Here is a 23,305-nt window from a genome sequence, read left to right on the forward strand (position 1 = left end):
TTACATGATTCCATTCATATGAAAGGCCCAGAATATGCAAATCCACAAAGACTGAAAGGAAGTTAGTTGGTTCTCAGGAGCTGGGGGAGGGGCATGACTGCCTAATGGGTACAGGGTCTCCATTGGGGGACGATGAAAATGTTTCGAAACTAGATAGAGATGATAGTCTTGCAACATTGGGGATGTGTTAAACGCCACCTTAAAAGATGAATTTTGTGCTCAATTTTGTAAAAGCAATGGTCACCTCAATTTTTTAAAAATGGTAGGGCATCTGGGAACATGTCACAAGGCACGCAACCACACCGGGGGTACTGACCTGTGCACCTCTGGTCCCCTGCTCTCCCACAGAGCCCTGCTGGCCGGGACCGCCCTTGTTGCCCTTTGAAACAAGAGAAGATGTAAGAAAGGGTCAGCCCTCTGTCCTACAGTCACATCTGCACAAGGGTGCAGGGAGGCAGTCACAGCTGTACCAGGGGTCAGAAGCGAGAGCGCCGTAACTCCAGGGAGAGACATTCAGTACTTGGAGCCACTTTGCACTCTTAGGATCGATTCTCACTCTTCCCTCACCTTTTCCTCAAGATGACTTCATGACCTGAAGCTATTTGGGACCCAAACCTGTCTTGCACAGGTGAGAGGACAGAGCCACCAAGACAGGTGACTTGCTGATGACCAGGTAAGTGGGCACATCGCGGGCAAGAGGTCCCCAGGACGCTGTCTCCCCAATCATCTCCTTTCCCTTCTCCCCTCCCCACCGTCACTTTCATTTTGATAATCATTTCCACCGCCATCATCGTTTCTGCAAGTCGTATAGAAGAGGCTACATTTAAGGAGACGGTAGAAAAGATGGGAGCTACAAGCTTTGATGGTGAAGGAGAGAGTAATTTTTAACTTGTGGGTGGGGTGGGGACCCTCTCCCGAGAGCACACAGTGACTGACATTGTGATGACAGCAAAGAGATGGTGACTTTGAGGCTTACCTTAGCCCCTGCTGGTCCCCTTTGGCCAAAGCCGCCCTGAGGAAGAAATCACACCAACGGTGAAAGGGAGGCGGGGAGGCTGGGGGAGGCCAGGCTCCCTGGGACTTAACCCGCACTTTCACGACACCTGCTGGGCCCCAGACACTGTGCCTACCCAGCCCAGAGGAAACTCTTGTGAAGGGACACCTTTCCTCCTGCACTCCCCTCCTGCCCAGCCCTTCCACGCTGCCCTTGTCAGTCCTCCACATGGAAGGTTTGAGGATGACTTCAGACCTGCCAACCAAAATAAGGACCCCTCGGGCTGCACGGCCCCAGACAGTTTCAAGTAAGGAATGTGAATCAGGAAGGTCGACCTGTCTATTTTTCTTCCATTTTCCTAACTGGAGGGAGAGGTAAGACGTTAATTATAATGGAAGGGAGTCCCAGACTCTCCACACTGTCCCGGCCAAATATAACACACACTCGGCTAAGTAAAGTATTCAGCGTGGGCGTATGTGAACCTGAAAGCCTGGCTGTACTTGGTCTGGGCTCATGACTTGGCAGTATCTCCCCCGATGCTCCAGAAGTGAACCTTAGTGCAAATAAACATGGGCTCGCTCTTAAGTGATCCATGAGTTCCCACCTCAAGACGGCTTCCCCTCAGTGGAAAGGTTTGGGGTGGGAATCCATCCTGGATATATCTTCGCAAGGTTAGGGGTTGAATGCTGGAGCCTGTAAGGCACCAGCCTGTTACAGGCTTGGCCCATCTTCTGCATCAACCCAGGAACCACCGTCTCTTCACCCAGTGAACAAGCCCCATGATCTTCTGGGGCCGCCCTTCTGCCCTGATTCACTGTAATGGCAGCTTCTTTAATGGAAGACCTTGGCCTCCTTCCAGGGATGACACATGGACGAGAGGGGGAGGGGCGCGGTCAGGCCACGCTCCACAGAGTAGCAATCTGCCTGCCGCTTCCAAAGGGGACCTCACCGAGTGTGACCAGAGGCCACCTGTGCTCAGGCCACGTGAGGAGTGAGGTAGCCCAGGGGAAGGATGCCTTTCACCTGGGCGTGAGCCTGGCTTAGTGATATCCTAAGGGAAGACAGCCCTAACTTGACCACACTGATTTCAAACCCAAACTGGCACCCTGTGCATAGAATTAACACGAACTGTATGCCTGACTGTATTTCAAGTCTCTTCATGGAAACAGGCTCTGGCTCTACTCACGAACTAAGTTGTTCAGCACATAATAACAATGGAGTGTTTTCCTCATGTTTTTTTTTTTTCATTGTAGAAATCAACAGCATTATTCAAAAATAATACTCAAAAGCTTTTAAGATAGTATTTTCAAAATTTACGTTTTCTTCTGAATTTTCAAAGCAAGGTTATGCCCATAGTATATCATTTGCCTAGGGCCGAGAGTCATTGCTTTTAAAAGCCCTTGTCAGCACTCACCCTCTGATCATCCACTGCAGATCCCTAACCATGTGACTGCCATGGGGGAAAGGGTTGAGGGGGCCCCGATCTGGCCCCCGTCCCCAGCCGGATGCTGAGCAGATACCTCTCTCAGGCACCCACCAGCGCCCTGAACCAGCCGTGAGAATTTACAGACTTCCAGACACATCTTCTCCCAGCTAGGAGGTCTGAGCTCCGTGTAACCCTGGGCCCTGGAAGCACTCAAACAGCTTCCCAAAGATCATTCATCTCCCTTTGGCTTCAGCAATTCTTCAACAAGACACAAAGACGAAGCGTGCACTGAGCGGTCTACAACAGGCATTTCTGAAACGTCTTGAGAAAGCAATTGCGAAATGCAATTCACTAGAAAATTGACTCTGGTTTCACTGCTGGAGTTACAGCAGTACGAGAAAAACAACTATCAAACAAAACAAACATACACCCCATCAGCCTCCCCGCCCTTTATCCCCTCACTCCCTCTGTATTTGTGTTTCTGTTTAGATTTTTTTAAACATTCAGTGGGATAAAGCCCGGCCAAACAGTCGAAAGCAGCAAAGATATTACTTTTAAAAGCGTCTATTCAGTATGTTTTGGAAGGGGAGGGAAGCAGGCCGGGGGAGTCCAGAGTGAATGATAAGAATGAAGGGTCTGCAGAAGCAGCAACACGTGGGGGACAATGGTTTCCGAAATGGCCTTAAATTCCCTAAATAAAACGTTGCTGAGCAGCTCTGCCCCAAAGGGTGTCTAGCAGAGTTAAGTAAATATCACCACAGAGCCCCCGCAAACCCCAAGAGGCACTCACGCTTTTCCCGGGTTCTCCAGGCGCGCCAGACACCCCATCTGTCCCAGGGAGACCCTGTCATGGGAAAGAAAATTAACGTAAGATTCTCGTCTGCAAAGAAGAGCTTGTAGCTCAAATATCACACAAGACGCTGGGGAAAAGGAATGGATACACACAGGGCCAGTCGCACACTCTGGGGGTGCCTTAGACCCAGGTGCACTCTGCCCCCCACAAGGCTCAGGCTTGATGAGCACTTTCTGGAAATATCTATGGGGCACAACTCTGCCGAGAGGAAGCCCCTCTTGGGAGGGGCTGTTGCTGTTCCTCTTGGAGACTCCTTTGCGAGTGTGCACACTGGCTTCCCGGGGCTTTCTGCTCCCAACCTCAGCCTTGTACATCCACAGCCTTAAAGACCACGTTGTGGCCTCCGGGGCTGGCAGTGAACCAGCTTGACTTTAGTTTCTCGGGCTCTCGGCACAGGGGGAGTCTAGGTACACAGAGTGCTGTACCATGGGGCCGATGTCTCCGGTTTCTCCTTTGGGTCCTCTCTGCTGGCTGTCCTGTCCTGAGTTACCCTGAAAAGAGAACAGGTCGGGGAGTAAGCCACGTGTGCAGGGAAAGCCACTGCTGCTGGGTCAGTGACTAGGAAAATATTAGTGGTGGTCTGAATGCCAGCCACTTTGGCCACATCCCATCTCCAGATAACACCTGCCGTGGGGCCAGCAATCACTCTGAGCCCCAAACTGGGGGGGAGATGGCTCTTCCTCCCCCCGGGAGGATGGTGGCCAGGCTCCCTCTTGCCTTGTCCTGGTCTGGACCAGAAGAGGCTGGCCCAGCGGTGGTCACTTGTTGACAGGTTTTATAGATCCATAAAGCAAGAAAAACTGCAAACTCTTCCCTTTTCCTAAAGCGAACTTAAAGTGTCCTGAGACCACATTTTAGGGAAACTTCTCGGGTCTTCACATAAGAGGCTTTGCAAAGACTTATCTTTGCAGCGAGAGGGCAAAGGCATCTCCAGCCACCCCAAAATTCTAAGAAAAGGGCAAACCACATATTTTGCCAACATGTTTTAAAGCAATTTCAAGAGTAAAATTCTTCCTTTCAACCCACTTCTCCCCACAAACCCTTTCCCTGGACTCGAGTCTCAAATCGGTGACAAGGATTTCCCCTTACCGGATCACCTCTGATCCCAACATCCCCTCTTTCTCCTTTGTCTCCTTTGGGTCCTTTGTCACCCTAAATAAAAACCACAAGCAGAGACTGAGAATTAGATGAGTTTCACATAGTTATCTCACCCTCAAAATTGCGTTCTTCCAATCACAAATCTTAAAAAGAACAGTGTTTCAGCATTTGCATTTACTCATTTTCCATGAAGGGAAAATTATTTCCAGATACTTCAGGTAACCCACAAGTATTTATTGGGGACCCACTCTGTGCCAGGCGCTGGGGATTTATTTCAACAAAACACACTCAGTCCTTGCCCAATGGGACTCTCCAAACAAGAAAAATATAATGTAAATATGTCACAGCTGACAAGGGACATAGGAGATGCCAAGGATGCACCCCAGGAGGAGGTCAGGGAAGGCTGCCTGGAGGAAGCGGTCTTAACATACACAAGTAAAAGAAATAATCCCTAAGTGAAATGTTCATAGTTTTTCCATGACAGTAACAATGCAGAAATATACTTACCCTTCTTCCTGCATTCCCTTTCTCTCCAGAAATACCAGGCAATCCTTTGTCTCCCTGCCAAAGACAATGATAAAATGTCATTCCTGGCACAATTTCTACCACAGACTGAGGTGTTAGTCACTGGAATCTTCAGGACCAAAAGTAATTTGCACTCAGAGTCCAAAATCACTTACATCTTCACCGTCAAGACCATCCAGTCCAATTTCTCCTAATTCACCCTGTGAGGGGACAAGACACACAGGTGAGTGTAAAATATGGCAAAACACTGGGAAAGTTTTAAATATAAAAAGAAAAGCAAGCTTAAGTACCTTCTCTCCTGGGAATCCACGAGAGCCCTAAAAGGGAAGGGAAAGAGGAAACATTAGCTCCTTCCCGGAGACTGAAGAGAATAGGCTAGAATAGGCTAAGGGCTCCCCTCTCCCCGTCCCCAACTTAAAAGTCAGTGTCTAGGGCTTCCCTCTGGCTCACTGGTTAAGAATCTGCCTGCCAATGCAGGGGACACGGGTTCGATCCCCGGTCCAGGAAGATCCCACGTGCCGTGGAGCAACTAAGCCCGTGTACCACAACTACTGAGCCTGAGCTCTAGAGCCTGCGAGCCACAACTACTGAGCCCGTGTGCCGCAACTACTGAAGCATGCACGCCTAGAGCCCGTGCTCTGCAACGAGAGAAGCCACCGCGGTGAGAAGCCCGCGCACCGCATCGGAGAGTAGCCCCGCGAACCACAACAAGAGAAAAGCCCGCGCACGGCAGCAGAAACCCAACGCAGCCAAAAATAAAATCAATAAAATAAATTTATATTAAAGAAAAGTCAGTGTCTGACTTTTCAGTGTTAGAGATTAGTCTGTTTGGCTAGCTCTTGCTCTATCATGAGGGGATCATAAAACTAACTTGCCTGGACCTGAGCACTTGGGTAGTGTTGGCTCTCTGGCAGGACGGCTGGGCCGTGAAGGCCCGGGACAGGAGCTCCGAGGAGGCCCCTTTATGACATTGCAGTGGCCTGTCTCTCAAACAGCAGCAAATTGAGGAGAAGGTTCATCAGCCCTTGACTCCAAGTATGTCACACACAGAACCTTCCAGCACATGAGTCCTTTCCCTCTGTCTCTGGCCCCCTCCACTTCCCTCACTCCTCCCAGGTCCAGGGGCTGAAGCTGCCGGGCACCGGCCTTCTCTCTGCCCTGGCCCACATCCTGTCTGTCCTCATCAGTGTGTCCTGACTGCTTCACACTGCCATGCGAAACTGCTTCTCCAACCTCAGGCTCCCTTCCCGGCACGGCGTGCGCTCCTGAACCCGCCAGGCCCTGGGCTGCCTCTGTGAGAGGCCACTGGCTGTCTGCGCTGAGCAGAGAAGCTGGGGCAGGCATCTTCCTTCCCCAGGAGTCACTAGAGAAAGTGTCCCCCTTCTGTACGCGCCACCGACCGCCCTCTCCCCGCTGGGGCCCAGTGCCATGGTCCCCTCCCCACACGTGGGGGTCACTGTACCTTTATGCCCCTCTGCCCGGGGCAGCCCTGGAAACCTTGAGTGCCGTTCACACCAGGCGGGCCGCGCTCACCCTGTCAGGAGAAACAGAGGCATTTTACGAGTTGGGGCTTCTTGTCACGTGTCTCCACTGAGTAGGGAGCTCTGTGAAAGGCGTGCATTAGGAAGCAGTCCACTGGCTGGCGGGCTGATGTGCCAGGCGGGGCCTGCCGCATCCCCGCCCGCGGGCCCCGCGGGCCAACCTCTGCACAGGGCCTCGAACCTGCAGTTCCCTCCCCTGGAGGGAGTGGGGTCTGGGGCACATCCTGGTGGGCGGAGGATAAGCAGTCCTCAGGGTACTGGGTCTGGGTGGGGGCTGGGCCCGTGGAGAACCCTCGGGCTGGCTGCTTCTCCATATGGTCCTGGGCTCCCAGCTCTCCAGTGGGGTCCAGGCTCAGCCCTGACACCCAGCACTGCCGGACGGGACCTTGGGGGTTTCAACTCTTCCCCCTGGGGCCCTCTCTCCCCACCCCAGGGCTGGCCATGGTCCTGGGTTCCCAGCTCTTCTATGGGGTCCAGGCTCAACCCTGACACCTGGCACTGCCGGACGGGACCTTGGGGGCTTCAACTCCTCCCGCTGGGGCCGTCTCTCCCCACCCCAGGGCTGGGCCTTGTTCTAGTGTCTCAAAAGTTCTCAAACCACTTCTGGGCAGGATTCTGCTTCCCGAAGGCCCTGCTTCAGGCTCTACCCACCCCCAAATGGACCCCTTGGTGACTGGTAACCCATACCGGCAACTGCCCTCTGGGAGGCTGCCCTCAAAGGGCGTCACCGCTGCAATCCTGACTGGGTTTCCCCTGCACCCCAGCTCCAGCGGCCTCTCATCTCTGCCTGGATGTCTGAATTTGGTAGATGCTGGGTTTGCCATCCTCAGTGGTCCTCTGTCTCAGGAGCCATTTAGCACCTCCCTCTGAGATGGAACACGTAAAAACCTGCACTTCCTACCCACACTTGTCATCCTCAGATTCTCAGGCTGGTCTCCATAGTGTAGAAATCTGAGTCAAGTTGTTAAGAAAGTTAGAAAGTAATTTTTTTCTGATGGAAAAGACTGGAAACGGAACAGATGAGGAGCCCCACAATTCAATCCCAACGTGTAAAGAACAAGGAGGGAATAAAGACTTAAGGAATAAAACAACCTTTACTTACAGGTCCACCCTCGTCACCAGGATAACCTCGATAGCCATCCTCTCCAGGAATACCCTAGAAGAAAGTCAATCGTTTCCTTGGTTAAATGCTGTGGTTTTCTCTGTTTCCTATTTAAGCCTCTCTTCACCCCCCTTCATTTGGTAGAGCGGTGCTTTCGGTGTCCCTGGAACGTGACGGTTTCCTACTCATTATTTCAGTGCAATTGTTCTATCAGGATCTTTAAGGCTCTTGATCTACCAAGAAATCCTGTGCGTTTCCTATAACTTAGAGGCAAATGGGAAGCATCCCTGCTGGCCGTCCTAGTGAGGCTGCCAGTCAATGATGCCACTGGTCTTAACATAATTTTATAAAATGAAGAACCAATGTATAAAAGAACCCAGTGGAAAGGGAGGAGGGAGCAGACACAGGGACAAGGTCTGCACCTCAGATCTGTCCTACAGCACAGCTAGTTCCTTCTCCTCCCTTTTGCATCTCCCCACCATCATAGCAGAGAAATTCCCCAGCCAAAGTAATGACGGCTCTGAAATCTAGTCTCAGGCGTAAGAAAAGGGTAACACCACCGTACCTTCGGCCCAATGCTGCCAATGGGCCCTCGGTCTCCTCTTTGTCCAGAACATTTGCAGGGAACCCCACAGCAGGCTTTCTCGGCAATGTTGTCCTACCAAGACAAAAAACGAAGTTCAGATCTCAAAAAATGTCTAGAAAAAAGGCATAAATGTGCCGTCTGAGGACTGCGGCCTCCACAGCAAGAGATAGTCACCTCCTACGGCAACTCCCTTGAAGGCTTAGCCATGGGTGGGCGATACAGTGTCACAAATGGACTCTGAAGAACCACCAAAGATAATGCATCTTATTCACAATGTCACCTCAGGCTGGGCCTTATTTCTAGAAGTTTCCAACATAGATATTCAAGCTTCAGATGTTAAGTATAGCTTACATTTTTTTTTTTTTTTTTTTTTTTTTTGCGGTACACAGGCCTCTCACTGCTGTGGCCTCTCCCGTTGTGGAGCACAGGCTCCAGACGCGCAGGCTCAGCGGCCATGGCTCACGGGCCCAGCCGCTCCGCAGCATGTGGGATCTTCCCGGACCGTGGCACGAACCCACGTCCCCTGCATTGGCAGGCGGACTCTCAACCACTGCGCCACCAGGGAAGCCCAGCTTACGTATTTTTAAGCTCCAGAAAGCAAAACCTGACAAACCATTGCAGACGGCCAGGATGGAAGGTGGTTTCAGAGCAGAGACCGTATGCCCTTCCCCAGAACCCTGGTCAGAGTCACGGAACATGGCGTCAGCCTGGAGGAAGCCTGGGAGCAGCTGCGGGGTGGGATCCCTGCCTCTGAGCCACAAGCACCGCACCGCCAGTCACCAATGACTCCAGCGCCCATCAGACACCCTGGACATTCCCTCCCATCCCAGCCCCCGGCCTTATGCGGGAAAGCGCACACCCAAAGTACATTTCTACCTGCCAAACTCATGATGGTCAATGCCTTTTCTGGCAGTGAATTTCCTAGAGCTTTCACTTTCTCCCATGCCCTAGGTTTGTCAATTAACTCAACTTCCTTCCACTCCATAAAAAAATCTGAATTGCAGCCCTGGGAAGAAGGTCAGAGGGCCGGAGGGATTCAGCTCGTCCCACAGGGCACCGTTGCCTCCTCCAAAGAACCTCTGAGTTGAACGCTCACCCCCCTCATGTCCCAAAAGCCCCCAGCCTCACCCCCAAACCCAGGCGTTAACCCCACCTGCTGAGAGGCTGAACCCAAGAGGATTAGGAAGCCTATGGGGAGCCCTCATTTGCTCCAAAGGAAACTAGAAGAGAAGGCAACGGAGGCCCCTTTCCACCCAGAAATGGTCTTTCGTTTCCTCCATATTCTTGTTTTCCCTGTTTCCTGTTTACAGAGGGAAGGGTCAAATCTCAATGTTATGGCTTCTCAACAATCTTATAAATGAAAAGAAGTCTCTTTAAAGGGAGCAGAGGAAACTCTAAGGTGACAGCTGCCTCAACACCCATGCCCGGGTGGCCGTCTTTCCAGTTCTCAGATAGCTCCATTTCCAGGACTCATGTTATGGCAACAAAGTAGGTCCCAAGTAAATTACATGAATTAAATTGCCCACCCAGCGGTCTCTCCTCCATTTGCCTGGTGATGACGGACTGCGTTATCCTGAGATGCCCACTATTGTGCTATCTAAACCAGTTTGTGTGTAGATACATAAAACACTCACAAGTTGCTCCGCTAGTTCATAGTCTAGGTCCAGCAAGTTCAGTCTCAGGGGCCGGTTGTACGTGAATCCTCGCCCAAACTCCAGCTGCATCAGCTGCTCCAAGTTGGCGACACGTTCAAGGCCCACCAAGATCAGAGCTCGGACACCTGGGGGGACAGGTACACTTAAGAAGCCTTACCTAGGCATTCAAGAGCCTCTGTGCTTTTCCTCCTGACTCTCTTTTATTTTTTAAAGAAAACTTCAGTATAAAATTTGGCCTTTAACTGAAACTTGCTTAATCACACGGATTAGCTGCTCCGAAGAGTTGAAATACTGGAACTCTGGACTCCTCTGAGCAATTGTTTCTGATTTGTCAGTAAGTAAATGGATTCATGTAACTCTAGGAAACACCACCATGAAGTTTATTCATACATAAATTCTCAAGCTCTGGTCTTACGTAACACAGGTATGCTGTGGGAAGAATTGAAATCCCACATCTCTCAAGTCAGATGATAGCAGTCTCATCTCCATTGCTCTGGAAAAGCAAGCTAATAAATAGAACATTCTTATGATAAATTTGCTTCAACAAATTCTCCTTAAACCTCTAGTGTGGACATCCACTTTTTTGATAGCCAGTGCTACCAAATTCCAAAGCAGATGAACAAATAGTACACCTGATAACAGGTATCATTGCAAACCAGTCACCTTAAATTTGGAAAGTATGCTTTCCAAATTTTATGTGAAAGTGTATCTTTTCTTAACGTTGGAGTATTTTTGAGCTGTGATAACTGCAAATGGAAAATACAGCAAGATTTTTTGCTATAAAATTAATTCCTAGCTTATATAATACAGCCAAATGAATCAAAACTTCATGTTCTTTTACAGAAGCATCATGCTTTCTAGATGTCCTACCACAGGAATGAGCCTGAGACCCCGTGGGGTCTGTGCCAGGACTTGGTAATAGAGCTGTCTGTGTAAGTATGGGATCCTTACTGCCCCATCCTGTAGCCCCAGGCAGGCGACAGAAGACCAAGATGCCGGGATGAGGTATCCTCCAAGAGAAGCCGCTCTCCCAGAGGGTCCCTTAGTGGAGTTGTTTCTCTCTAGCCCAGCAGTGCGCCTGCCTCACCCAGGTTTACTTCTCCCATAGAAAGCCCCAGAACCCACCTTCTTGTCGGAGTTTCTCCGATGCTCTTTGTAAATCAGCCAGATCTCCATCCACCCCATCAGTAAAATGAATGACCACCTGAAGATAAAAGATACGTCAAGCGCCAGCCAAAAGTAAAAGAAACATCACAGACCCTTGAGAGAAGGATTAGCCAGTTCAAAGCCTCCACTTTACAGCAGAGGAAACTGGGGGCCAAGGTTGAGAAACAATCACCCCATGTTCATAGTTCCTTGATACTGTGCAATAAATGAGGTATAAAGTAAATGGGTATAGGGTAGGACTTGATTTATTAAAAAGCACAGTCAACAATGGAAATAAAAAGTTTATCTCATTCTCTTATTTAGGAGATGTAGTTTCTAGAAATCACGCGTATGCATGGGTGTGTACATGCGTGCGTGTGTGTTTGTATAGCCCGTGCTCCAAAATTCATATTTTGAAGTCCTAACCCTCAGTGCCTCAGAGTGTGACCATGTTTGGCAATAGGACTTTTAAAGAGGCCAATAAGTTAACTGAGGTCATTAGAGTGGGTCCTCATCCAATACGACTGGTGTCCTTCTAAGATGAGGCGATTAGGACACAGAGGGAAAAACACGTGGTGACAGAAGGAGAAGATGCCGTTTCCAAGCCAAGTTGAGAGACCTCCAGAAAAACAACCCTGACGCCGCTCTGATCTCAGACTTCCAGCCTCCAGGACTGTGAGAGAATAAATTCCTGTTGTTTAAGCCACCCAACCTGTGGAACTTTGTTATGGCAGCCCTAGCAAACTGATTGTGCATGCGTGCGTGTGTGTGTGTGTGTGTGTGCGTGTGTGTGTGTGTGTATGAACAAATACAGAGAAAGAGAGAGATAAAAGTAAATACAAATAGAGAACATAATGCATTTAATGGTCAGGACTATGATTAAACATGAATTACTCACAAATTCAATGCATTCAAGCTTAATTACTGATTTCCAAGATTTTTTTTAGAGCTTTAGTAAAACTAGAAGAAGATATTCCATTTCAGCCCAGTTGATAATAAAGGACTCTTACATACAGGCATCACCAACCCCATCAAACATGAAGAGCATCTATAGAAGAACCGTTTGGGGAGGGGGCTTCCGGGCATCGAGGTTTGCCCCTGCCCAGTAAAACCCAGAGATGGCCCAGGAAGCGGAAACAAGGCAGCCGTCCTCACCTTCACACTGTCTGGCGAGGCCTGCCGGAACTTGTTCTGGTAGAGCTTCAGCGTGTCCGCGGTGAGGACGTAGGGGTGCTGGGTGCGCATGCTCTGGAACTTCTCAAACAGCTCTGGCTGGTACTCGGCAAAGTCAAAGGCCTCCACGGGGCCCGAGGGCGCGTTGGCCACCACGGACACCCGCACCGTGGGCAGCTGGCTGCCGCTGCAGCTGATTCTTTGCATTTGGCTAATTCTATTCAGGATGGTGTCCACCTTGGACTCAAAGCCCCTCTGAGCCACAAATATGTTCTGATCTCTTGAACCATCAAAGCCCAGAATCACATCCAGGTCACAGACTGTAAAGGGAAAAGCAGGCCGTGAGCTCGAAGTCGAGCTGCCGAGATGTGTTCAACCTACAGGCACAGCTCGGGACGTGGACCAGGACACCACGCTCAAGTGCAAAATGGGACCTTCTGTGCGTGAGATCTGCCTCTCTCACTGGGAGAACTCACACTGACTCTTCGGAGCCAAAACTGTTGGCCATTCAGTACGTTCGCTTTCCTGATATTAATCAACTTTGGCAACGTATACAGTCAGTGTCTATCTAAGTGCATCCCAAGTTTGTGCTTTAGACTAAACACACTTGAGGACGCAAACCCTCTGATCTCAAATAATTGGTCTGATAAACCTACAAACAGAAACAGGCATCAATCAGTCTGAATTATTTAGGGGATTAAAGAGTAGGGGATGGGGAGTAAATCTGGTAAGAGCAAGAAGAGACAGACATCCACTCCTATCCTGGAACCACATCTGATCACAGTGGTAGGTGACAACCAGGACCCAACCCACGTGGATGTAAGTCAATGCCTGACACACCAGATGCTATAGGAGCCCAGAGGCCAGCGCTGGGGATCTGGGTAAACAGGTAACTCACCAACATCGACAGGACATGGTTGAAAATATGCACCTAAAGGGCATTACCTTTGGAAACATCAGGCACACCAGGACATAAGGTTTCATGCATCGCGTCATGCAGAGTTTCCAAAACCTGCTCGCTCAATTCCGACAGCTCCTGGACGCTCCCCACTCGGAACGCCGTGGCACTGTTGGACGCGATCTTCCCAACCTCCTCTGAGTCGATGTTCCTCACGCCCACCGCGAACACTTTGACGCCTCTCTGGGTGAGTGCCAGGCTCGCCTCCTGGGCATCCTCCACCGACCTTCCTCCGGTGATCACAAAGGCAATCTGCGGGACTCTCTGATCCAGGCGGCTGCCTGCCTCTGGTATGAAGTGATTCAGCCGCAGGTGCTCCAGGCCCACGTTGGTGTTTGCGTGCCTCCCCCCTTTGTAGACCACCTTGTTGATGGCATCAATAATCTGCTCCTTGGTGGAAAAGTCCTTCAGGAAGAATTCGTCGGTGGGGTCAGAGTTGTACTGGACCAGCCCCACTTGGATGGAGTCTCCCCCTTCATAAACCGTGTCCACAATTTCAGACACGAAACGGAGCACTTCCTGGAAACTGTCCCTCCGGAAATTGATGGAACCATCCAACAGGAACACGATGTCTGCTTTCTTTTTCTCTAAAGATGATTACAATGAAAAAAAAAAAAAAAGGAGAAATTTGGTTTCTATATCCAGAGCAAAAACACAAAACATAAAATGATTAAAATAAGGCATTCCTGTAATTCATTCACAGTGGACACCTTGGACTCTGTTCCATGACTCTAGAGTTCCTGAATTCACAGTCCTCAAAACATGTTTAGGTGATAAATGATAAATCACCTAAACAAAAGGAAAGGAGACATGAAAACTCAGCGGAACTGAGTCCCAGTTATCCCGTGCAAAATGAGAGTATGCCATGGATTCAACAGTCCGTGATATCAGGGGTTTTAGGAAATGCCACTACACACTTTCCTCCTGGTCAAAAATAAATGATAGTGTCTGGAAGGAGCTGGGGGAGGTGTGCTAGAGACGGGGAAAGGGAGGGCTGGGAGAAACAGATTGGAAAATGGGAAGCAGACTCCATGCATCTTTGGAGGATCACCAGCCAGCATGCCAAGAGCTTTGTTGGAGCCTGTGACACTCAATGACATTTGGAGATAATTCCCTGGTTCCAATCAAGGGATCAAGACTGGAGTAGAGAGAAGGGAATCCGGAGCAGCGTGAGATGTTCCACCACCAGCACAGAAGGAAGACATGAAAGAGCTAAGTGGAGTGCAGATGCCCCATGGAAAACCAGCCCTAATCATTTGCTCCAGATGTCTGAGGGGCTATCACCTGGGGTAGGAGCTAAGAAAGACGTGGGTTGGTGGAGGGACTCCGTTTGCTCTTGGCAGCCCCAAAGGTCAGACCCAGGAGCATGAGGTCAAAGCTATAGGTGGACAGCTCTAAATTCCCGATGATACCAGTCCAAAGAAAGAGGGTTGACTGGACCATGACCCCACCAAGGAGAGAGGCTGACTTCCGATCATGTTCGGAGGGGCATAGATTGAACAACTTCAAAGATGCCATTTTATTCTGAGAGCCAATGAGTCTGTGGCTAACCCTCAATGCACTTTTATAGGACCTTTCAATGGGGCTATGATTAGCCTCGTGGAAGCTCATGGAAGAATCAATGACCATATGCTTTCTGAGATGCGTTTCCTTCTATTCCTCCTACAATTTCAACTCAATTATTTTTCCCGTATTTAGTTTCTAATTGTATGGCAGCCACAACCCTGAGAGAAGAAAATTATTAAAATGAATGCTAACTGCTTTTTTTCAATTAAAAAGAAAATAATTGGTGTCCCGCTCTGCCGTCACGGGTACCACAACTCATACCTGGCCGTGAGGGAGAGGGCATGTCCACTCCCGGAGGTGCAGGGGTGACCTTGGAGGGTCCAAAGGAGTTCACGACCCTTTCTTCTATGTTGGGGAGCTCTCTGAACTCCCGAACCGTGAAGACTAGTCTGGAGTCATTGGTGATGGTCTGCAGCTCCGTTCTGTCGATGTTTCGGTCTCCTATCCCTAAACTCACAATCCCCGAGGAGCTTATCACCTGGGAATACCTGGAAATATCATCCTGGGATTTGCCACCCAGAAACAGAACCAGGTGTTGGGGCACCCTGTCTTCTATCCGGCTCCCAGCAGACTTGACAAAGAAATTCCTTGCCACGAATTCCAGAGCTTTGCCAGTGTTCAGCGGAGACCCCCCTTTGAACCTCAGGCGACGTATGGCATCCAGCACGCTGGCCTGGGATTTATAGGTCTTCAGGTAAAACTCTGGGAAGACATCATTGCTGAACTGCACGACCCCAATTCTCACTTTATTAGGGCCGATGTTAAGTCTCCGCACGACCCCGCTAACAAAGTCCCGAATGTGTGCAATGCCGTCCGGCCTCACGCTGTCAGAGCTGTCGATTAGGAAGACAATGTCTGCAGCATCACTCTCCACGGCTGTGGATGAAAAGGAAAAAGGAAAACTCAGTACAAGACTGGCACGCATCTGGTTTCGTTTCTGAACTTTGCTCTATGTTGCACCAAAATATCAATTGACATGAAAATTATAAGCCGATGTGCATGTGTTTATCTCTTTGGCTTTTTTTAATCAATCATTACAAATTGGGCCTTTTGCATCAAAACAATTTCTGCTTCTTGAAATATTTTAAGTTCTCCAAAACTTTCTCTTTCTGAGTTTACTCAATTTTAATTTTGGCTTTGGTGTCTGGGTTACAACTCATTTCAAAAATATAAACAGCACTTAGAAACGAATCCTGGGTTACCATAATCTATGAATCACGAACTGTTACTACCAGAAGGGATTGAGATCACCAGCATCAACATCTTTGTTGTGCAAGAAAAGAGACAGCTGAGGACAAAGGCCCTCACTTCATCCAAGGCCACCACTTAGCTAGTGACAGCCCGGAGAATCCCAACTCGCTCCAGCAGGCCACACCATCATTCCTGGTGTTTGATTCATAGTATTTCTTTTTCTCACATATCTCTAGCATTTATACGAAGTTTTTATTTTCACTATTATGCCCCTATTTTCTTTGCATGAATCCATTTTTAACTATAAAATTAATCAAACGTCCTAGGAAAGATGAGCCATGGCTTCCTATTAATTAGAATTCTAGGTACTTCTTGGATGCCATTTATTAAATAGCTCATATCTTGCCTCTCAACAAATTCAACATTTGCCTCATAAATCACTGGCTACTTATAGTGGAAACATAGCACAGCAAAAGCTGAGCAGGTCATGGAATTGAACCATTTACCTTGAGAGAGAGAAAAGCTGGCCAGGCATACACAGCCAGGACTTGGATTCTCCAGTGGCACATAAAAGATTTCACAGAACATCAGTATCAGAGACAGCCACGCCCTGATCATATCTGAACACTGACAAAAAGGAAACAAAAATCACCGGACACTCCCCATCCTGGATCATAGGTGTGACCACTGCTTCTGTATCAATTTCAGCGTTAGCCGTGAGATTTGGTAAGATATCCAATCATAAAATTACTCCTTCTCAACAGCATTCGATCCGGGGCAAAGTCCCATTTCCTCAAGCCATCTATGATGAGTTCAAGTCCTATCATAAACCCTTCCTAACACCCTCTCGCTGAGATGCCCTGTGGCTCACCAGCATGTTGTCCTTCCTCCCTGCCACAAGCAATAGACCCAGCTGGTTCAATCTCAGGTGTCCCGTTATTTTAATTTTACTTGTGAGCACCATGGCCTTAGAGCCTGTTATTTTTTATATCTTTTTGAAAAGACACAACAAAGAACAAGAAACGCCCAACCTTACCTGGAGGAAGGTAGGGCGTGCTGGCCAGGAGCTGCTGAATCTGCTCGGAGGTTAGGGTTGTGATGGGTGTCAGCAGTTTCTGCTCCAGGCTGGGCAGCTCCCGGAAGGTGCTCACTGAGAACACGTATTCAGGGCTCAGGGAGATCTTCAGCAACTGCTCCTGGTCTGCGTTCCTTGCGATTGTAAGTGACGCCACGCCAAACTGCTTGAGCTCTACTGCCGATTCATCCACCTCATCATCAGACTTCCCGGAAGAAATGAGGACCAGGAACTGAGGGACACCCTCTTCAATCCGGCTCCCCAGAGGCCTCTTGAAGATATTCTTTGACACGTACTCCAGGGCGCCCCCAATGTTGATCTGCCTCCCGCCCTTGGGCCGCAGCCGCCTCACTGCGTTCTGCACCTCGTCCTTGCTGGAGTGGGCGTTCAGCAGGAACTCCACCCTGGGGTCCTCACTGAACTGGATGACGGCCACCCGGGTCATGTCGAAGCCCACGTCCAGGTAGTCAACCAGCCTCTCGATGAGGGTACGGATGTACTGAAACTCGGGGCCGGCGCTTTGGGACCCATCGATGAGGAAGACCACGTCCCTCTTGCCACCGACACCTGTGAATCAAACGTTACCATAGGGCTTCAGCTTCACCGACACCAAATTCTTAGTGTTAATGAACAGCCTCCCAATTTGTCAGAGAATTGCCACCTGACCGGTAAGGTATCCTAATTCAGACTATTTGAGTTAGAATACCAGTCCCAGGAGAGAGTCCTGGGCATTTCAGTGATTAAAAGTCAGAGGGAAGAGGAGGAAGCAGCAAAGGGCAAGGAAAAGTAAGTCAGCAGGAGGAAGAACCTAGACACACAGGAGCCAGGTCTAGACCGAGTGGGGATGGGGTTTGGGGAAGGAGGGGATCGAACCTGTGACAGATGACACTCATAGGTCAAGGGGGACAGTGCCCGACAACTGACTACTGGGATTTGCCAGATGGAGGGACCTTGACCAGAGCACCTTCTGTGGAGCAGGGAGAGCAAACAACAGGTTAGGGTGTGTCCAGAGAAGAATTGTAGACAGCAACACTTTATAAAGGAGCCTGGAGCACTGCTGCAGGTGGGAGCAGGGCATCAAGGGAGAGTCTTTACGAGAAAAGAAAAGGCATTGCGTTTGTATCATGAAAGGAATCACCCAGTATGTCAGAGAACTGATGATGCAGGAGAGAGGAGGAGAGTTGCAGGTGACACCCTTGAGTAGGGAAGTGGTGAGGCTGCCCAGGGAAGCAGGGACAGTTCACCCAAGTAACGGGAGGAAGCCAAGACATGGACACTGATGCTGGGACAGACAGTAAGGCTTCTGGAAGTTCTTTTCCAATTTACTTATATTTTCTCAGTGAAATGGGAATCAGGATCACCAGCTCAGAGTAAGCTGAGGGAGGAGAAGTGTAGAAGAAGCAGGAGAAGGAGAAGGTAGAAAACAGTCATCTTGAAGAGCAGGAGAGCCGATAGACCAGGAGTCGTACTGTTGTAGAAACATAGGCTTTTGTGTATAAGTGAGCTGCACACACAATGACAGCATTTCTGAAGTGCCTTCCTGGGAGTACCAGTACCTCCAATGCACCATAAAAAAAGATGGCGGGGGGGATAAATTGGGAGTTTGGGATTGACATAGACACGCTACTATATTTAAAATAGATAACCAACAAGGACCTACTGTATAGCACAGGGAACTCTACTCAATATTCTGTAATAACCTAAATGGGAAAAGAATTTTAAAAATAATAGATATATGTGCATGTATAACTGAATCACTTTGCTGCACACCTGAAACAAACACAACATTGTAAATCAACTAGACTCCAGTATAAAGTAAAAACAAAAAAAGAAAAAGAAAAAGGACTGCTGCAGACAAACAAGTTTGGGAAATGCTGTGTTCCCTTATTGTACTGGGGATACACAACACACATCAATTAGGGCCCAACCAAAACCAAAAAGACCCTCACTTCATTTATCCCACTGCCTTCCCAAATTTATTTGATGGCAAGCCCTCTAGAACATTCCAGGGAAGCCTTGCAGGGCGAGCTGCACTCTGCGTGGACATCAGCAAGGGAAGCAATCCCTCTCTGCAGCACCGTGCCAGTCACCCTCCCTCCCTCACCCACCCAAACAGCACTGTGTCCTACATCGACTTTCCTCTCACTTGCTTTTACTCTTCCCTCCCCCTTCCCTGCAAGCCCTTCCTAGTTTCCCCTCCCCAAGCCTTGATGTGGACGGTTCTGTAGAATGTGAACCACACGGGAGTGAGGATGCATGTGCCTGTTCACCACACTGCCCTCCCCACCCGAGTGTCCAGGGAGGGCAGGCGCTCTGTGGGCATTTTGGGAAGGGTGGGTCTATCTGAGCCCCCTTCCTTCTGAGCAAGTAAGGTTCCCTCCACTTTCCAGTTCATTGTATCAGGCCTAGGAAAGGGGAACAGGAAGGAGGAGATAGAATAAGCCGAGGTCATAAGAGCCGGGTGGCCTTCCTGTCAGTTAAGACACTTACTTCTCTGCACCAAGCAAAGACACAGACCTACTAGAGAATGGACTTGAGGATATGGGGAGGGGGAAGGGTGAGCTGTGACAAAGTGAGAGAGAGGCATGGACATACATACACTACCAAACGTAAGGTAGATAGCTAGTGGGAAGCAGCCGCATAGCACAGGGAGGTCAGCTCGGTGCTTTGTGACCGCCTGGAGGGGTGGGATAGGGAGAGTGGGAGGGAGGGAGACGCAAGAGGGAAGAGATATGGGAACATATGTATATGTATAACTGATTCGCTTTGTTATAAAGCAGAAACTAACACACCCTTGTAAAGCAATTATACCCCAATAAAGATGTAAAGAAAAAAAAGCAATCTTGACACATTGGGTCTGGAAGTAACAATGTTTCAGAGACTGTGCTCTAGCCTGATAGGCCACCTGTGGTCAAACTCCCTCCTCGATCGCAGGAGGCGGCCAGCTGGACCGACCAGGGGAAGCCTGGACCCGGCATTGAACTGGAACTATCAATTAGATGGCCTCTCTTTTCGGTTGGTTATACAGAGCCTTTATGCAGAATTAGGGGTCTGAGCTGAAAGCCAAGCCTACGCCCATCTTTGAGACTTGAATTTGGCCAAAAACATGAATCTTAGCATCTTCCCAAGCCATTTCTGGCACCAAGCCCACCAAGCGGTTCCTGATTCTTCGCGTAACTCTGGTTTTCACTCCCTACAGCTGAGGAAACAAAACTGAGAATACTTTGTAACACACAGTCCAAACAAGTAGCCCCAGATATTTCAAGGAATGAAGAGCCAAAGAATCCGCTCCTTACCCGGGCTCGTTACAGGGACCACAGATGCCCGCAGCCTGCTCAGCTCCTCGCGGCTGAGCTGGGTCACCCTTTCGGAGATGACCTGTTGGATGGTCCCCAGCTGCCGGAAGGTGGGAATGGCCACTGCGAAGTCCGGGATGAGGGAGATGGTCTGCATCTCGGTGATGTCAGCGTTCCCGATGCCGATGCCGATGGGCACGGCCCCTCCCCTCTTCAGGACCACCGAGGGGCCTCTCACATCATCCCCAGACCTGCCGGCCGCGAGGACGACCAGGAGCTGGGGGATGCCTTCTGCTATGCGGCTCCCGGCGGAGCCAATCAGGATGTTCCTCAGGACGAAGTCCAGGGCGGCCCCGGTGTTGGGGGTTGGCCCGCCCAGCAGCGTCAGCCCGCGGATAGCACTGACGACGCTCTGCTGGTCCATGTAGGAATTCAGGTAGAACTCGGGCCTGGTCCGGTCGCTGTACTGCACCACAGCTACGCGCACCCGGTCCGCACCCACGTCCAGGCTCTCCACCACTCTCTGGACAAACTCTTTCAACAGAGGGAAGCCGTTCCTGACACCGTCGGAGCCGTCGATCAGAAACACCACATCCTTCTCACCTGAAACTAGAAGGAAGACAGCCCCTGTGACTCACACGGGACACAATAGGGATAATTTCATACCAATCTGTGGTGGACCGAACAACTCCTAAGATATCTAACTCCTAATCCCTGGAATTTATATGGAAGAAAATCTGCAGGTGCGATTAAATTAAGGGTTAGAGGCATGGGGAGATTGTCCTGGATTATCCAGGTAGATCCAGTGTAATCAATCTCGTGTCCTTATAAAAGGGAGATAAGAGGATTAGAGTTAGAGGGAGAAGAGGTAAGGATGGAAACAAGAGGCCAGAGATAGGAGAAGATCTGCTTTGAAGATCTGCTGGCTTTGAAGATGGAGGAGGGGGCCGTGGACCAAGGATGCAGGCAGCCCCTAGACACTGGAAAAGATAAGGAAGTGGGTAATCGGCCAGAAACTGCAGAAGGAAAGCAATGCTGACACCTTGATCTTAGCCCAGGAGAACAGGTTTTGGATTTCCGACCGCTAAAACTTAAGATAGTAAATTCATTCTGCTTTAAGCCACTAAATTCATCGTAATTTATTAAGGCAGGAGTAGGAAACTGATGCACCAATACATACAGGTATAGCCCTTTTACTTTAGAACTTTTCCACGTTTGAACAGTATTGTTAAGTTTCAACGTTGTCCTCAAGAAGAAATGTTGGGGGCAGGGAGAGAGACAGGGTCGGCGGAGTCTGCACAACCGCTAGCACTTTACAGATGAGAGGTTTCAAAGGATGTACTGCAAGTCACAGCGGATAAATGGGGGAAAATATGACCCAGATGTCCAGGTTACAACCCGAAACCCACAGCGAACGTGCTCAACAGTCAATGTAGAGAAGCTCTAGGTGCTCTATTTTCAATCAAAGGGATCATATGTGAAATTAATTACTCTTTTTGCTGCAGTTTTATCACCAAATGCAAAGTGGTTAAGCATGAAGTCATGGTAGCAAAGATGAGTACTGAGAAACTTTAATGCAGCGTTTATAATGGGAATGTGCCTGCCTCTCTTCATGCTTTATGGTTTTCATGAATGCAGAGAATGAATTATGACACAGTGATACCCACTTAAAATAAGAAATTGGGGAACTACATGAAGATGAAAACCATGTTAGCTCTAATGTGACCGTGTTATATGGCTTTTATTATATATATAGTAAAAACTGTGTTTTTTTAAAAAAAGGATTATTTTTAACCACTGATATAGCTAAATTTTATAATGTCCTTAAAAATAATCACCCTGATTCTCCTGTTTTGCCCTAGAGAGCAGTTAGAGAGTCACCTCGGGGAAAGAAAAACCATATTCCATTGTTCCTGCAGAAATCACTTTTCTTTCTTGGAAACCCAAGGAAGGCTTCTACCCGGAGACCAGGAGCCAGCCGCCTACCATCGACTCAAGCATGGGACAACTGGGCTGCAGAAGCAACCAGAAGTTCTATGCCTTACCTGGTGCTGGCGCCCCATTTTGCACCGATTTTAAGAGGTTTACAATCTGTGGTTGAAGGTCTCCAATCTTGGGAAGAGACTCCGCAGCCAGGATAAAGGCAGGGGATGGTACCATCTGCTCCAACTCGGCAGGGTCTGCGTTCTTGGCCTGGAGGATGAAGGGCACCACACCGCTCTGTTTCAGGTTGAGAGCTGGCCCGTCCACACGATCGGATGACCTTCCTGCCACCAGCAGCACCAGGAACTGAAGCACTCCATCCTCGACCCGGCTTCCAGTGGACTTCACAAAGATGTACCTCTGCGCGTAGTCCAGGGCATAGCCCAGGTTGAGGGCTTTGCCCGTCTTGATCTTCATTCTCTTCACGAGATTCAGGATCTCGGGCTTGTTCTGGTGCTCATCAAAACGAGACTCCACCCTGACATCGTCGCTGTACTGAGCCACCGCAATCCGGGTCCTGTCAGGTTTCACGTCCAGCTCATCAATGACCTTGTAGAGGAAGTCGCGGACAGCAGGGAACTGGCCCACGAGATTGGCTGAGCCATCAAAGAGGAACAGGACATCTCGCTTGCTCTCTACAAGGAAGGAGAGTTAGGACACAGTGAGGGACAAGAACACAACAGGCACCAAACTGACCTGAGCCCAGAACCACCAGCTTTTGGTAATGGGAGTTCACAAAATTCATCTGGTATCACTGCACCAGAAAACCCACACCAGGTGCCTTTCAAATGCCCCCTTTCATCTATGCACAGGATTAGAACAACTAGATCGGTCTGCCCAACCTAACATCATGCTTCCTCAACAAAGCAGGCCAAGGAAAAGCCCAGAGGGTCCTGTTCTTATATCAGGTGGCAACCACTCTAGGAGAACAGACAGTGTTTTCAAATTGTTATAAGCAGAACTATTGAAAATATGGTCCTGTTGTTCTTCTGCTTAAAAATGGATCTGTCTCTAGTGACAAAGGCTGATATGGGATATCCACCTGACACATAGACATGCTCTAATTAGATTCTCTTTTCATTAAATTTGAGCTTATGGGTTAGAACCCAAAATAGTGTCCAGTATCGGTCTGTGGGT

At 49.3% G+C, this 23,305-nt stretch overlaps 1 protein-coding gene across 7 annotated transcripts in view; it reads right to left on the reverse strand.

Annotated features, from left to right (window-relative positions):
• The window catches only part of COL6A3 (collagen type VI alpha 3 chain), an 86,201-nt gene that overhangs the window by 30,888 nt on the left and 32,008 nt on the right, over positions 1-23,305 (reverse strand). For all 7 annotated transcript variants that reach the window (XM_033424518.2, XM_033424529.2, XM_033424543.2 and 4 more), the window contains 19 exons: positions 22,231-22,803; positions 20,186-20,794; positions 16,851-17,456; positions 14,885-15,499; positions 13,045-13,644; positions 12,082-12,419; positions 10,906-10,984; positions 9,760-9,905; positions 8,105-8,197; positions 7,540-7,593; positions 6,359-6,430; positions 5,187-5,213; positions 5,052-5,096; positions 4,879-4,932; positions 4,363-4,425; positions 3,699-3,764; positions 3,211-3,264; positions 977-1,012; positions 317-379 (listed from right to left, as the gene is read on the reverse strand). In XM_033424518.2, the coding sequence (XP_033280409.2) occupies positions 317-379; positions 977-1,012; positions 3,211-3,264; positions 3,699-3,764; positions 4,363-4,425; positions 4,879-4,932; positions 5,052-5,096; positions 5,187-5,213; positions 6,359-6,430; positions 7,540-7,593; positions 8,105-8,197; positions 9,760-9,905; positions 10,906-10,984; positions 12,082-12,419; positions 13,045-13,644; positions 14,885-15,499; positions 16,851-17,456; positions 20,186-20,794; positions 22,231-22,803 (4,193 nt within the window). The remainder of the gene's footprint in view (positions 1-316; positions 380-976; positions 1,013-3,210; positions 3,265-3,698; positions 3,765-4,362; positions 4,426-4,878; positions 4,933-5,051; positions 5,097-5,186; positions 5,214-6,358; positions 6,431-7,539; positions 7,594-8,104; positions 8,198-9,759; positions 9,906-10,905; positions 10,985-12,081; positions 12,420-13,044; positions 13,645-14,884; positions 15,500-16,850; positions 17,457-20,185; positions 20,795-22,230; positions 22,804-23,305) is intronic.

This window comes from Orcinus orca, chromosome 7 (genome assembly GCF_937001465.1).
Source record: "Orcinus orca chromosome 7, mOrcOrc1.1, whole genome shotgun sequence".
NCBI lineage: Eukaryota > Metazoa > Chordata > Mammalia > Artiodactyla > Delphinidae > Orcinus > Orcinus orca.